The sequence below is a fragment of the Chelon labrosus genome, assembly GCF_963514085.1.
Source record: "Chelon labrosus genome assembly, chromosome: 8".
Taxonomy (NCBI): domain Eukaryota; kingdom Metazoa; phylum Chordata; class Actinopteri; order Mugiliformes; family Mugilidae; genus Chelon; species Chelon labrosus.
In genome coordinates, this window is record NC_140358.1 from 21471576 (window position 1) to 21488479 (window position 16904).

Below are 16904 nucleotides of genomic sequence, written 5' to 3' on the forward strand. Positions count from 1 at the left end.
CAGGGAAATACAACAGGAGGTCCAAAGACAATGCTGCAAGAGTTATATTAAGTAATGGCCGTAGTAATTGTCGGCGTTCTTTAAGATGAGATAATCCTTTAAGATAATCCCACCGTGGGGAAATCTATTAATATAAATGAATTTAATTAATTTACTTATCATCCATTATTTGGGAGCAGCCATAAACAAAGAACTTGACATCCCCTTAAACGTTAGAGAATATCACAGCAAACATAAACACAGATCAGTACCGAGCAGCTTTTAGCTCTACTTTTGGTCTCCACCAACTGCAACCAAACTATTAGCCTCTTTAGCTGCTTAATGCTCCTCTTTCTTCAACAGCTAACTTTGTCTATCTGCTAATCAATGGTAGTCGGTTAGCATAGAGTGACTTTGTGAGACGTTTCTACTTTTTAAATTGGATGGCAATGACACCAAACCAAAACAATGAGCTGAAAGATGATAAAACATGACCAAAGGAGACGCCTTTAACATTAACATATAGACGACCTATTGTTAAAATTAAAAATACTGTCAACTTCTGGTTTAAACAAACTGTCACCAGCAGCTATTATAAATAAGGGGAGAAGAATTTTTAACAATTCATTCACAGATCCCGTTACGAAACACAGTCTCTAGTTTCATTCATTCATTGTAGTCAATTTTCAGCTGAAATTCAAAATTAAGGCAATACTCTTTGATCGGAAGAATTTTAATGTTTTCTCTTCTCCATAATTTAATGCTTGTCTTTGTCACTCTTGGTAAATTCCTATTTTGGGAATTTGGACAACAAAACAAGACATTTATAGATGACACCGTCAGTGGATATTATCATTAGCATTTATGCAGTTTCCATTTCATTTTACACAGAAAGATAAACTGACAATAATCATTTGTTGCGTCTCTAATTTTCATTAAAAGTAATATTTTCTTGGTTCATAATATCAATGTTTTGTTTTTTTTTCTTTTTTACAGTAGGGATGTTTTTAAAGTACAACATATATAAGTATGTGCCGTGTGCATCAGCTGCTATCTGTTTTCAAGATGGGATGTACAAATTAAGTTCTAAAATAACTGAGATATGACATTTCTTGCATCAGGACAGTCAAACTTTGTTTCATCATTATTATTATTTTTTAATAGGGAACAGCCTGTTTATGCATGAATTACCGGAAGACTGAGGCAGAGATGCCAGACAGATGGTGATAGCAGACACATCCTGGACTTCTGTCTAGGTCTACTTTTTTTTTTAATGTCCCCTGTTGCCTTTAAAGAATCTTTTGATGTGTAACTAAAGAGCACCAAGAGTCCTGTGTGTGAGTCAGCAGCAGCAGCTCTCTCTGGCAGAGGAGACTCATTAGTATTATTGATTCAAATCCAAAAGGGCCAGACTGTGGCGCAACTACAGTATGTGAGTCTTTCTTCATCTATGAAAAGGATGACTTTTTGAATGGATAAATGGGGCCAACACTTTAATCAGGTTAGCGCTGTTGTGAACAGCAGCAGCAGCCAGTGTCACATCAGGCTGCCACCTGCTATATCCAAATGTCTTTACTTTGTCAAAGCCCAAGGCCACCAAAAACAAAGTCCCAGCATTTTTTCATACTTCGCTCCTCGGCTCTGCTAGAATTTACAATTTTGTCTCTATTTTTGTCCCACGAGTTACTAGTAGTTGAATTAACTATTTCCAGGAAAATTCCCAGGAAACGTTTATTTTGGGCCTGTCAGTAGATTGAAATATGTAATTGCAATTAATTACAATATCTCCATAATTACCGCAAATTAATCCCATATTTTAAGAAATCTGTTTTACATGTAACTGGAAGTTTTTCCACATTTTTACTAGCCTCATCTCATCTGCCCAGAAAACACCCTGCTCAGTTCATAACTCAGTTTGCATCTACAGTAAGTACAACTAACTTCAAATACACCATCTGGCAGGGCTTTGAAGCTGAAGACCCATGTGTTTATCTATTTCTGCTCATTTGTTACTGCTTGCTTTCTTCTGCTGCTTCTTTTGGGGATTTTTTGGCAGTTTTGACGCCACAGGGCGTATTTGTGCCCAACACAGGGTAAAATTATTGCAACACTTTAGATTCTGCTTGCTTTCCAAAGCGTCACCACTATTTTTTGGTTAATTCCTGATTTCCAAAACAGCAGGGCGCAACTATTTGGGTTGTAATACTAACATAACATGTGTGTTAATTATGTGTTTAAACTAGGGGTGGGACTTTAACACGTTAATTACGATTAATTCATTACAAAAAAATTACAATACTGTTTTGGGTCTGTTCAGTTTTGGCCAGGGATATTTTCTTTCTTTCTCTCCTGTTTTGAATTGAAATGCAATTAAATTTTTCCAGACATTAAAAGAGTTTGAGTTTACAATATTCATGTCTGTGTCTATTATTTGATTCACTCTTCCACTAAAATCCATTTAAATTGAAAAATGTTGCTTTTTGGGGGAAATATTGTGATGCGATTAAAATGCGATTAATCGAGATTAATTAATTACAAAGCCTTGAATTACTTGGATTAATTTTTTTAATCGAGTCCCACCCCTAATTTAAACAACACACTAACAGGCCTAGTGTTTTATGTTTTTTAATTAGAGAAAGTCTCTGAAATATTCATAAATATTACAGACCTCAGTATCCTCAATGGCAGACAGTAAGGGTAACACTTTACTTTTCAGACGCCGGCAGACTCTATAACAAAAGGCAGCACTTATTTTTTACTACCGGGGAATAATGATTATCTGGGATTCTCCTCCACTTAACTCAAATTGATTGGGAGCGGATTAGGAGACAGTTTATCAGATACACTCCAGCTGTTTCTTGTTTTGCCACATAAATAATACCATTTGGAGGATGCTTTCATCTATAGCGTCTCATTGTTTGATGAGTGCCCACATTGTAACAGATCACTCTCCCCGGTGTGCTAGCCCATATTGTCGATAAGACATTTGGCAGGAAATCAAGGTGAGAGAACAAACATCCGCCGAGTGTCTGCTGTAAACAAGTGCTCTGTTCGGTTGTCATTAGCGCTGGATAAAGAAGGATTCCTGGAAGTGCTGGACCTTGTCATGTGTTAGCCCCTCTGCATAGAGGAATACATGATGTAAGTCAGCCGGCATGACATTTTTTATTCGCCGTCTTGTTATTCGATGTTTAAAACATGACATATCTCTTTTACGCTACAAGAGAAACATGGGATTGCAGGGGACATTTAATAGATCTGATGGTAGTCTTTTTTTATGATGTTTCACCTCCTTCATTTGCCAGAGGATAAAAGTGACTGGAAGCACGAGTTTATATTCCCCACACTGATTTGTTTGTCTTTTTGTTTAAATAGCGCCGAGTGAAGTTAAAGGAGAGCGTGAGTGTCTTTTACTCTCGGAGGGATTTTCACTTGAGTGCTCTCTAGCCTATTTTATTCTGGCAACATAAACAGTATGTGCTGGAGGAACGAGATGAAAGGAGACGAGTGTGCGAGTAAAAAGCATTACATCTGGCTCGCTTTCCTCCTCTTTTTCTCGGGAATCAGCCATCAGCCGTCAAAAATAATTTAATGCCGTAGTTAGTGCCAAATTAAAATGCACCGCCAGCTGGTGCAGACTGACAGAGCAGCCTCTAACTGGACGTTTTCGGGTACATTTCCATGATGCTTAGCTCAAAAGTTAAGGCATAGAAACTTCTTCCAGGAGTGAGTCTGTCTATGTGGATTGATGACTTGGTAGACTTTTTTTTTAACATATGATCCAATTAAAAATGGCACAGCATATGTTAGTTATCTGTGAGTGAATTATCATAATTTTCATCAACAGAGCAAAGTGTCTCCAGTTTGTCCATATTAATTTTGTGTTAAGGTGTAAAGTCTTACTTCCACCTCAGCTCTTATTTCATTATCAGTTTCCACATCCATGCATTTATAAAGTCTCAGCTCCATGTTATGACGTTATATAAGGCAGAACATAAAGAACTCAGAAAAGGACAGCACATTAACAGTACAGAAACAGCATGAAAAACAATTTCCTCTGTGTCAAATTGGTGTTCTTTCTCTATATCTTATCCATCAGGCCTTTGGTGCTTATTTAGGACACAGAGCCTTCACTCTATTTTTTTTGTGTGTGTGCGTGTGTGTGCATGCCAGTGTCAACGTTGCATAAGTAACACAGATAAGACTTACAAAATAGCCTTTGTCAGATCTTCGGGCTCCAGCAGAAGCTTTTGGTGTCTGTCTGTTTATTCGTGTGATAACATCACAAGCCCAACAGGGGGAAATGAAAGCCTTACAGCCTTGACAAAATGATCTGTTGCTTGATATGTCCAGTGGGCCTCAAAAGATCCACACGACACCCACATACTTAAAGGACGCGGGCGAAGCTGGCAAGACACGCTTTCGAATGAAGTGACTTTGAAAAGCTGCCAGCGTACACGGACGGAAGCGTCAAGGTCAAGAGAACAGGCTGTAAGTGAATGTCGTGTAACAAGTGGCAGACACCTGAGACAGACAGTTCTCGGTCTTTTTATGGAAGACGCCACTTGAAATGTGAAAGTGATTTTTTGACCTCGACGAAGGTGTTTTTACGTTAGCGTTCATTTACATGTGACTGTATCTCACTGAAAACTGGTTTTAATAGGTTGATAACTTGCAAGTAGCATAATATAGGAAAAGATTAGCCTCGTCTCTGTCTACTGTGTATTATATGGCCGCCATTAACCCTGACCTCCTCCCTGCAACACACCTTGCCTTTAAACATAACTCATGCACTCCTTGTACTACCTTGACGTGGTATTTAGTCATATATTTTGGGCACCAGAAGAGATCCTAAACAACCACTTACTACAAAGCAAAATGTGAATCTTGCAGGTGTTTTGTTTCCTTTTACAACTTGATGTAAATGTACTGTGTATTTCCCAGTGACTGGAGTTGCTCTGCGTCTCTTTGTGGTTATTCTGCGTCTCAGTTTTGTGTCTCATTTTCTCTACTTTTCATCAAATCAAGGTCATTTTGTACTGCAGGTGCAGACCATGGGACATCTTGGGCATGTACCCCTGTCAGCAGATTCAGTAATGCATTCATTGTCTGGCTTGAGTTCTTTTGATGGTGACTATCAATGTTTAACCACGACATGAGTGAATCTCTTGTCTATCACCTACTTGTATTGACTGTGTACTGGATGCCGCAAGCTCAACAGTCCTTGCTTGTTTTTTTTTTTTTTTTGCTTGTTTGTATAATTTACGTCTGATTTCATATTTCATCGTAGTACACCTGTTAGAATTAGAGGAACATTACACATTACCTACACATTTTTAAGGTACAGTAGATACTCATCATTTTTAGTATAGCCAGTAAATACTGGCTGAAGATAAATACAAACATTTGATTTGATTATACCGCTTTGCCAGACACTGATATTAGCTAAGTTTTCAGTCAAATCACTATTTACATACAGTAGTACCGAAATATCTGTGTTACACTATACTGTTACTATACTAAGTTTTCACTCCAACACCATTTGTTAACCATCAAGAATTTAACATAAGGGAGACAATCAACAGACAAGAGGCGGTTGTCATTTTTTTTTTTCCTGGTTCTATTTTCTTCTTCTACAACTGAATTGATGAGTGTCTACAGACAATGGAGCCGATGGCTTTGAGCCAGACGGGGCCACGGCTTGGATAAACTGCAGCCAGCAAAGACAAGATGTAACAGAGTGTGAAGACGGGATGTGGGGGGGGGGGGGGGGGGGGGTCGGGGATCATGCTGAACAGGTAAATATAGGTTCTTAAAATAACCGAAGAGCCGGGTGAAGATATGTAGAATTAGGACGGCATTACGGGACTGTGAAGTGAAGATGTGGAGGCCATCTGGGCTCAGTTCATCTGTCATCTTATCATCTGCCTTCAGCTCGCTGGTTCTGCCCTCCACTTGGCAGAGCTTCCTGCTGCACAGCTGGCTTTACAATCTCTCTCTGTCTCCCTCTCAATCATGTGTGTACACTCCAGCATGTGCATGTGTGTGTTTATGGACCTTCATGCTTGTGTGCTTGTTTGCCTAACATGTGTGGTTGTGTGTATGTGTGAGTCAACCGAGAATATATGGAGCATTTTGACATGATTTATGAAATGACTGCAGTTATATCATTGTTGTATACCAAATAAATGGGACCATTTGACCCATGTGCATGTGCAGGTCTGTCAGTCATACGTCCATCCCTAATTTGTGATGGTTAAACACATAATACTAATATTACATCAAACAAAATCATGCAGGCTCCTTGCGTGTCATAAATTATGCATTCCAAATCTGAAAAATCCAACTTTTTCGCCTTTTTCTCAAACACAGTTGCTCATGTGTTCCTGCGTTCAGGGGCGGCGGTGTGTCTGTGCGTATGTGGCCGTGTGTGTTTGTGTGAGAGTGTGTTTTGCCCGGGGCAGTACTGTGGGGAAGACTATAATAGGTTTCCATTCTTACATATGTAGCGAAATGCACTCTGGCAGCGGCAGGAGTGCAAGTGTTTGAAGAGGCGTATCACATTTGAACTCATGTCACACCGTATGCCTGACAGGCTGCACCGGCACTGCTTAACCTGTCTCTTTGTAACCTGCCAATATGTTTGTATTATTGATCATGAACGTGAACGTGACTTCGATCGGGCCGCTGTTTTCTCTTTTAGCAGGTTTGGGCTCCTGCTGTTTAACCACTGCAGATAAGTATCTAGGTAAAAAGTAAACTGGTGTCCATATGGTGTATGCTTTCCTCTCAAGTATTTAGAGGGAAATTTCAGGGGTCGAACAAACAAAGAGGCAAAGAAACGTTGCTCAACTCAAGTTTCACTGTGTAGTATGCCATTTCCAGAGCCCGTGTTTGTTTCTCCATTCTGGGCTACTGTAGACAAAAGGTAGGGCAACGTGAAGAGCATGACACAACAATTCACAGTTACAGGCGACTATACAGCAGTGAAAATATAATTACAGATAGATACCCTTAAATCCATTGGTTTCTGTCATTTTAGGTAATCAATACAATGTTGATGCATCCAATTTTTTGGATAAGTTTCGTTTTAGGATGTGAGATAGTGGCGACTACCATGCCAAACGCTCTGTAATGCAGCCCTGTGGTACAGGGTACAAGTACAGTGTATAAGCCAACATTTCTATATAAATGGTGGAGGTAGAGCAGAGCGTGACTCTACTCTCGGACCGTACTGCACAGACTCCGCCTCCAAACTGGCAAGATGGCACCAACCGTATTCCCGGGAAAACAGCATCAGTTCGGCGAATGCAAGCAAATGACGACACATTGTCCATATTTATACACTCTATGGTATAAACATTATGTGTCCAAGCTTTCAGCGCTACTTGGCTGTGCTGCTTTATTGGTGCGACCAGTAGTTACGATTGGTTTATAATCTCAAAACTGGAATATGTGGACCCTTCACTGTAGTCGGCTATGCCAGTAAAAAAACATTTACAACTGTGTGGTGGTGCCCATGTTAGAGTTGAAGTTAATAAACGTGGATCAACAGGTACTTTCACTGAAATCACTGCAGCACAAAACATAGAGAAGACATCTGAGTAGATGGTGTGGAAGAAGATGAACAAGGGAGAACTTTCTGTGCTTGATGGCCGCTGAGACACCAGAACAAGAACGTGCATTTTGGTCCAATCACAGCTGGTAGCGACTATAAACTAAACTTTGAGCTGAAACAACTTGAAGTAGCTAGCTGGCAAACTGATGGACCAATAGAATATGCTAAGACTGGTTATCTCAAAACCACTAAGTCCACTTATTTCTGTATAATATATCCATATGTGTGATCTTCCTCTCTTGTCTTGGTCATAAAACCTAAAGAACAAGCTCACATATCCCGCAATCAATTATGATCCATGCAATCAAAATGTGCTTGGTGTTCACTTTGAACATTTTACAGTTGAGAAAAACGGCAGAAAAGCTATTAGTGGAATTATAAGGCAATGTTTCTTCTCATTGACTGGTATTAAATATACTCTAATACTAGATTCTGCTTCAGTGCCAAAAACATACTGTGCAGTTTCGTGCTGGTGTACATGTCTCTGGACACACCGACTTGACAGGCTGCATCAGCAAACTGTTTTCATTACTGATCATGAATGCAACCACATTCGTCTCTGTTGAGTTATACTGTATCGGCTTATTGATTTCCCCACGTCTGAACGGTTTTGAGTCATTGCTCGCACCAGATATGAGGGCACAGCAACTGTAAATCAAACAGCACTCGGTAAACATCCATTCAACGCAGCTCACAACGCCACTAACTAAAATAACCACAAAGTCGAAACGAGGGCAACTAGACCTGTAGGGTTTCTTGAAGATGTTTCACCGCTCATTCAAGTAGACTTCTTCAGTTCTAAAGGACCGGTGGAGAGTTGGGGTTTAAATAGGAACATCTGTGGGTGTTACTCATCAGAAACTCACATGTCTAGGGTCTGTCAACAACCAGATGCTTAGCTGTAATGGGAGGAAACTGTTTTGATCCTGGTTTCTTTCCCCACTGAGTGGTACTCCAACGACTCATGATTGGCCAGAGGCTCCAGTCTCAAAGTGTAAATACTGGTGAAACTTCTTGGGGACAAATGTTAAAGGGGAACTACTGTTTTTTACAACCTGGACCTTATTTATGGCACAGAATATGATCGTTTACTCACCCATATAACTTTTGTGTCATTTGTAGTCGTTCGGGAGATATTTAGATCTGCATATATCCATATAGTGGGAGTGACTGGGGCACCGAAACGCAGCCTCTAAATAACGCATTATCTGCCACGAAACTCGTTCATTTCATCAATATTTTGTTATCATGCGCAAGTGCTATTCCCCGTTAAGTCCAGTTACCTGATGATATCTTCTGACCTGGACGATGTCATCTCTGAGCACTCTGCACACCAGCGACAGTCGGCTTGTTTACCTGTAATTTGCTACTGCTAGTTTTTTGCAACATGGCTGAATATTTTTCCGATTCTGAGGTTGTGGACGAACCATAGGTAACTGATAACAGGTAAATCCGGACTCCACGGGGAATAGCTCTAGCGTACGATAACAAAATATTGGTGAAATTAACAAGTTTCACGACAGATAATGCGTTATTTAGAGGCAGCGTTTCGGTGCCCCAGTCACTCCCACTATATGGATATACGCAGATCTAAATATCTCCTGAACGACTACAAATGACACAAAAGTTATATGGGTGAGTAAACGAACGTATTTTATGCCAGAAATAAGGTCCAGGTTGTAAAAAAACAGTAGTTCCCCTTTAAGACTGTGTTGTAAATTAATGGCAGTTTATAATATACTATTCTACAAGTCCAGTTGCCCTCGTTTCAACTTGTTTTTAGGCTATAACCTGAAAACCTTCATAGACAAACAAAACTAACCCCTCCAGTGTTACTCTAACCATATTCTCCTTCTAGTACAACCACTTACTACGACTGATTAGAATTAAAATAATTAGAATAAAAGAGTAACTGTAGGCAAGAACCCTTACCAGGGTGATAAAAGACAGACATGGGGTATAATTGACAAAACGGAAGCAGATAGTACGCAGATTAGATTATGGAACCGCAATATAAATGATGTGGACTAATATGCACTGTGCTGGGATGATAGGGTGGGTGGCTGCGTTTGCGTGTGGTGGCAGAATAACGATTGGCATGTAGGTAAGGCTGTCAGGGTAATGATTTGAAAAAAAAAAAGAAGGTAAAATAAGTGCGTTTGTATGGATGTGTGAGGAGTGTGGGTGAGCCAGTGTGTGTGTGTTGCTTTCCATGGGGGATATAGCCAGTGGATCGCTCGCAGCATCTCTAGTTCCAGCGTCCCCGCGGATATGTGTGCGCGCGGCGGTGTTCAGTAGATTGGGCTGCAGAGTGAATGGGCTCATTAGCGGTAGCAGAGTAACACATGGCCTGGGGCACACACAGACACACAGCAACACTCGCTTTCTCTCTCGTTGTCTGCCTCTCTCTCTTCCACACACAGTCACACTCCAGACTTGCATACTAATGCCCTCCGATTGTGAACACAACGAGCCTCATTTATAAAAGATTCTTATATTCGTATGCACCAGTCTGGGCTTTACAACACATTCCAAGCAACACAAAAAAAGAGGAACTTATGAAAAATGTATCTCGGTGCCCAAATCAGCTGTTTACATGAATCCTCTCCAATGTTCTGTGATGTTACAAATGTAACTAACATGTTTTTTTTTTTCTTCCAATGATTAAGTAGGTGACATGTTCCCTCAAGATGTTAACACTTCACAAGACGACAAAATTGTGTAGCCCACACAGCGCTGAATGATAAATGAAAATATGTTGCATGTCCTCCAGAAAAAGTAGTTATTAATAGTTTGTTCAAATTACAAATGGGAGAAGCTCATACCTTAACCCATACCTAGAATAAATTACAAACGTGCATTCCTCAAGAGAAAGCTGAAACATCCATTTCCAACAAGTCTTTGGAACTTGAACGAATGTAGACACGACCCATAGGAGCATTCTCTGATTTAGTCCCAATGCTGGTGGCTGGAAATACAGCGTAGGCATTTTCAGCCTATGTTTAGTTAGACACAAAAATAACTGGTTGACCTTTTGTGTAATGGTTACATTAATAAACACTTAGCTATGGTTATGGAACTGGTTTGTAATTATGAACAAAATGTTTGGATTCAGTGCAAGTCCATAACAATCGACTGATTTGTTGACCCATCCATCCAGCCCGACCTCCTCACTTCACTCACTTCCTTCTTTACTCATGTTATCGTTACTGTGGCCAATGTTTGCTCTGATTTGTCGCTGACCATCAGACGTGGTCATTCATTCAATCATCTTCTGTAACTGCTTGTTCCTGTTAAGGGTCGTGGGGTCTGCTGGAGCCTATCCCATCTGTTATCGGGCGAAAGTCGGGGTACACCCTGGACAGGTCTCCAGTCTATCACAGGGCTAACACAGAGAGACAGACAACCATTCACACTCACAGTCACACCTACGGCCAATTTAGAATCACCAATTAGCCTAACGAGCATGTCTTTGGACGGTGGGAGGAAGCTGGAGTACCCGGAGAGAACCCACGCAGACACAGGGAGAACATGCAAACTCCAAACAGAAAGGCCCAGTTGGCCCATGGATTTGAACCCGGGACCTTCTCGCTGTGCACCTCGCCACTGTTCTGCCCAGACGTGGTCATAATTACGACTTAGATCAGAAGTAGATCAGGAGGGAAACTAGCTTCTTACCACGGCGCCAATAAATCTAATGTGGCGGTAGCTACATACTAATTTCAAATTTCAGAATCAAATTTCCTTACACGGCTAGGACAGCAACACAAGAACATGTAGTTCATTTAGTTCGGGTAGCATTATTATTAATAAATCCAGTCATTCAATAAATGTAGTAGGAAGACATTTTCATTTCCTCTGTAATGTATTACATTACTGTAACCCAAAATACCCAAACAATGTCCCAACTCAGTGCTAAAGGTCTCAAATATCTCAAAGCATTATTAAACCAATGAACAACACAATGTCAGAATGTTAACTTTATATTAAAGCTGTAATGAGACTACATTTATTAACAGAGGCCTGAGGAAACCTTGTTCACTGACCTTCAGATGTAGTGAATGCATGCATGCATGTACACAGGATGATAGGCTTCCTCCTCTGAACCATAACCCCTGCACGCGGAGACGGTGCTCAGATTCGCGTGTGCACTACAAACAGTGACTATAAAAGACATCTGCTGCCTGCTTTTAACCGTTACTGAGTCGATTGTGTGAGTGCACGCCGGTGACTGGGGTTATGAAGTGGGCACCTGTCATCACAGATGTTTTAGTGAATTAGAGCCACTACACGTCCAAAAGCCTCAATGGTGATTGTATCTGCAATAACCTTCAAATATTTCAAACCCTAAAATGGATCTTTGATCTCGCCGGAACACTTAAGCAGCATCAGTAACCTTAGCCTGTCTATTGTTAAGATTTAAGGTGATATTTAGTGAAATAATACATCTGTTCGCTCCCGCTGAGGCTCGTGTGACGGCACCGGCTCTCTGATGTTTTTATCGTGAAGTCTTTGACCTTGACAGCGCTTTCAAAAACAACTACATCCAACACTGATCACGGCTATCTCAAGTGTATGTTTTGGGGCAAAGAACATTTATTTATAGCTTGTTGTTTGGCATTGAAAGTCACACACACTGCACTGACTTTACACACCCTGACAAAGACATACCATACGGTACAGGCGGATGATGCTCTAGCTATTTGTCCTTATGCAGGCTAAACGTGCCTTTCAGTTACATTGATCAAAGTCACACCTCACATAAAGGCAACAAGCCAGTATTGTCTTTGCTCCATTTTTTTTGACCACAATACAGTAAAAAATACCACTGAGATAAATAAATCACAATGTTCCAACACAGTGTTTGGCTATTTGTCTTACCTTAGGGCTGTGCCTCTGGCTTTGGGCTTGTCAGACACCTGTCAATACACAGACACAGAAACCAAAGGTTATGTTCAAGTATTCTGTTTAAATTTCGAGGACAATTTGTACCAATAACGGACAGAGAACAGAGAACACGGGGTGAATCTGGTTATGGTGATTTACGACCAACGCGTGATGAATGTAACTGTCTCTGCTTCTTGTCTGATTGATCTTGTTCTTGTGGAGCAACGAATGAAAAAAAGAAAAAGAAAAAAGATAAAGATAAATCCATCGCATGATTAATACAGTAATTCCACGATCAGCAGTGAAGATGAATGAGCTCCTAATGATCATCTAATGGTTTGATATAGATCCCTTCTCTGGACGGTGTCAATTAATTTATCGATTCAGTAATTAGATCAGATCAAATCTGATTAAATCACAAGAGGCAATATGTAAATAAAGAATAAACTCATTTAGCAGTTTACTTTGGAATAATGAGGGTAATAATAAAACCTACCCAGTCAACAGCAAATTCAGTTTGATTAACATCTGATTTATTAACATTTAAACATTAAAATACACAATTTATACACAGGAATAAACTGTATATGGATTCATTCTCCGTGTTGTCAATTTTCTACATAGTATTATGATTACTACACGTGTTACACATGCAGAAAAGTCTTGCTTTCTCTAGTTTCTGCTGTCAAAGGAGAGAAAAAAAAAGTTGCGTAGAGAATTTTTGTTAAAAATCCAATTTTCAAAGTAAATTTGCACATTTTTAAGTAAACTTTATACCTACAGTTTGAGTACTACGGGGAAAGAATTGGAATAAAACAATTATTTTCTAGAAAAGGAAAGTATTTAAAAATAATTCAGACTAAACTAATAGAATAAAGTATGTTACCTATTTCACCTGGTTAAAGTAATGCACTTTCATTAAAATTTTTATTATTTTATGCAAAATAAAAACTACGCTGTAAATCATGGACCACTAATCAATACAACTAGAAACCACAATCGAGCCTTTTCCTTTCCGCCCTCTTAAACCCTCGCTCTCGCTCTGCTTCCCTCAATCAGCTCCCTTTCTCTTCCCTTCGCTCCTCTCCTCCATTGGAAGAAGTTTTCTTACCATTAAAATGACAAGCAAACCTCTCTATTTCCTCATTATCCCCTCTTCTTTTATCCCCTCCTTCCCTTGTTTCCTCCCCTGCCCCTTTTTCTTCACCCCGGCCTCTGTTCACGCCTTTATTTCTATTCACACTTTTCCTCCTTTCAGCAAAAGAATGGGGTGATTAAGTTTGTCAGCGAAGCCTCTCCTAACCCCCCCGCCCCCCACAACCCTTCTCCCTTATCCTCTTTTTCCTCCCTCTGCCTCCTCCCAGTCAATTTTGTACATGGCTACATCAACTGCGATAGCGAAACAAAAACAGTAAACTCGACTTCCGCAAGTATCTGCAATTAATTTCTCTTCAAGCGATGCAACCCAACAATTAAAATGAAAACTCAAAAGAAAAACAGGACTTTTCTTTTCTTGCCTCTGGCTTGTTGTTATTCTCCCTCTCTCTTGAAATAAGGTGATTAACTGGACCAGTGAAGTTTCTGATAGATCGATGTGGAGCTGCAGGCTAGAACAACAAACCTCCTCAGATCTTTGGCTTTGGGAGACTTGCAGGGCTCATGGAGAGGATCTACGTGTGAATATATTTAGCTAGCTGGTGGCTTTGCTCGGATTTAAATAAAGAACAAACCAACCAGCATTTATTCGCCCAATCTCCTCTGCTGTAACGCGGCTATATTGTCCCTGACAAAGAGGACAGACTGTTTTACCGAAAGCGAGACGATTCCGACCTTAAAGCCTTTAGAGACGTATTTGATTTTATTGCGAAAATCTCCATATCCTCTTCTCTCCTGTGTGGGTGCGAGACATCCCAATATTTCACAGCAGGCCTGGCAATACAGTTCTAACAAGGCTTTAAACGCCCACACGCTGTCTCAAACAGTAACCGAACAATGAATTCTTTGCTTGTCTTTACGGTGTCGCTTTACTTTTGCGCGAGAGATTTTATGAAGCTTCTCTAACACCTGAACGCAGAGTTCAAAATCCTGAATTTCTGATGCAACTCTTGCGCAGAGGTTGCATTGCTGAAAACATGGATTTGCACTACTTCAAAACAAAGAAGCTCTGTAGCCCACTTTTTTAGCATCTTTCCATTGACTTCCAGTTGGATTGGACACAGTTAGTCCTCTTGAATATACAGTACAACAATCCTTGCAACTCTCGTAATAGCGATCATGTGCAGACGAAATGAACAAATGTCCTTCAGCACATGTCAACCAAGATATGAGATTTCTCTATTTACTCACCTGCTCGTGTAGCTTAAAGCTTGTGTAGTCGCTTTAACCCCTTCCATTTACTCAGTAACCTTTTGAACTCATCGATCGACGCCTTTCAGAAGCTCACACGCTCTCCTGTTTGCCGTGGTTTGTGCTGACTGTCTAGTTTGCTTTGGCCCTATGCTACGTGTTATCTCTGTCTCAAGGTTTATTCGCGAGTCCCTGCAGTTTTCTTTCCAGGAAGAGAAAGCAAAACCCACAGTACTCTGACAGACAACATGTGTATAAGTACTATAGAAGACAAACTGCCGGACTTGATCTGAGCTCTGAGATGTGCTGCCTATCATTACCTCGTGAATAGACAAGTGATGAGGTGCGTATACTACATTGTCGCAGCTAGCCAGCAAACCTGGTGATTATACAGACCAAGAATCTTAGCGGGTAAGAAATATGGCAGCCAAAAATAAGCATGGCTGTTCAAAAAACTCTTTAATTAAAGTTGTCCTCCAAGCAGTGTTTTGACCCTTGTCCACTCATCGCTTCTCTGATTTATGAAACATTTCTGCCATTGCACATTTAAATCAACCGAAACTATGATCTGAGGTCACTTGGTAACTACCGTATATGCTCTAGATCAGGGGAGTCAAACTCATTTTAGTTCGGGGGCAACATACAACCCAATTTGATCTCAAGCGGACCAGACCATTATCGTAATAGTATAATAACCTATAAATAATGACAACTCCTTTGTTTTAATTCCACAAATTAAGACGGTTAGCAGGAGGTAGAACCAGTAAAAGCTCAGTCCTGCTCACTTCGACACCAAGAAACACTATCGGTAGATGCTTAAACGTACCCTAAACACAGATGGGGCTTCCCTGTTTCCCACCAGTGCAGCAGAGTGGACTCCCTTAAGGCTCAACAAACATCTTGAGTGCATTTCCTTCCTCATAAAACACGACACTCAATAAATCAGAATTCTGAATTCTTTTCTTCCTCATTTATAAATGTTTCTATTTAGCAACTGTCTTCTTCAAGTCACTTTCCTGGTGCATTGTTAGGGTTTTTTTGTGCCACTAAACACTAAAAGTAATGTAGAGAGGAGAATGCCGTGATAAAAACATAAAAGGGGACCCATTCAAAAAAACGCTATCCAATAGTTAGCTGGGAGCCAGATGAAGCTGAGAACTTTGGCTCAGTAATGTCTGGTCCTCCTCCTGTTCAAACAGACTTCAACCTGACCTCACTCATGTTGGGATTACGACACGATGCAATGACTGTACGCTCTCAGCAAACAACCACTCTGTCACAGATTTCCTTTGGTAATGGTAAATGGTCTTGTAATTACAGCGCTTTTACACCTATTGGTGCTCAAAGCGCTTTACCGTCACAATGACACATCTACCCATTTGTTCACACGCAGATTCACACGACACTGCGTTGAATGTCTTGCTCAAGGACACGCTTTGTGGAGAACTTGCTTTTGACTATAACCTGCTTTTTAGCGTCTTTCCATTGACTGCTAGTTGAATTCGACACAGTTAGTCCACTGAAGACTTTAATTCAATTTAATCTGTCCTCTTACATATACAATAATCCTTGCTTCTTCTCCAGATTAGTTGGACACATGTAAAAGCAAGCATGCACAGCAGGTAACAGACAGCGGAATAGAAAACTTCAAAAGTGGTGTAGACTGGAACGCGAAGGAAATCAGTGCATGCCAAGACAAAAACAAAACGGGGACCCATTCACAAAACTGCTATCCAATAGTTAGCTGGGAACCAGATGAAGAACTAATTTCATCTGCTCTGGCGCAATAATGTCTGGTGCTCCTCCTGTTCAAACAGACTTCAACCTGATCTTGCCAACGTCGGGCTTACGATGCGATGCAACGACTGCACACTCCCAGCAAACAACCAAGATGTCATATATCGCCTTTCTCTTACTGCTTGTAAATGCTAATGGTAAACGGAATTGTATGTTTTACCTACTGCCGCTCAGTGAGCTTCACAGTCACAATGACACATATACCCACTTTTTCACACAAGCCCAAACACCTTCACAGAACTCAGGGAGTTTGGTGTCCTGCTCAAAGACATTGCTA

The 16904-nt window shown here is 40.5% G+C and overlaps 1 protein-coding gene across 1 annotated transcript in view; it reads right to left on the reverse strand.

Annotated features, from left to right (window-relative positions):
- aff2 (AF4/FMR2 family, member 2) overlaps positions 1-16904 on the reverse strand; it is a gene marked incomplete at its 5' end in the record, with an annotated part of 162671 nt that overhangs the window by 31308 nt on the left and 114459 nt on the right. Inside the window, one exon of the mRNA XM_084549763.1 lies at positions 12479-12516. Within this exon, the coding sequence (XP_084405889.1) occupies positions 12479-12516 (38 nt within the window). The remainder of the gene's footprint in view (positions 1-12478; positions 12517-16904) is intronic.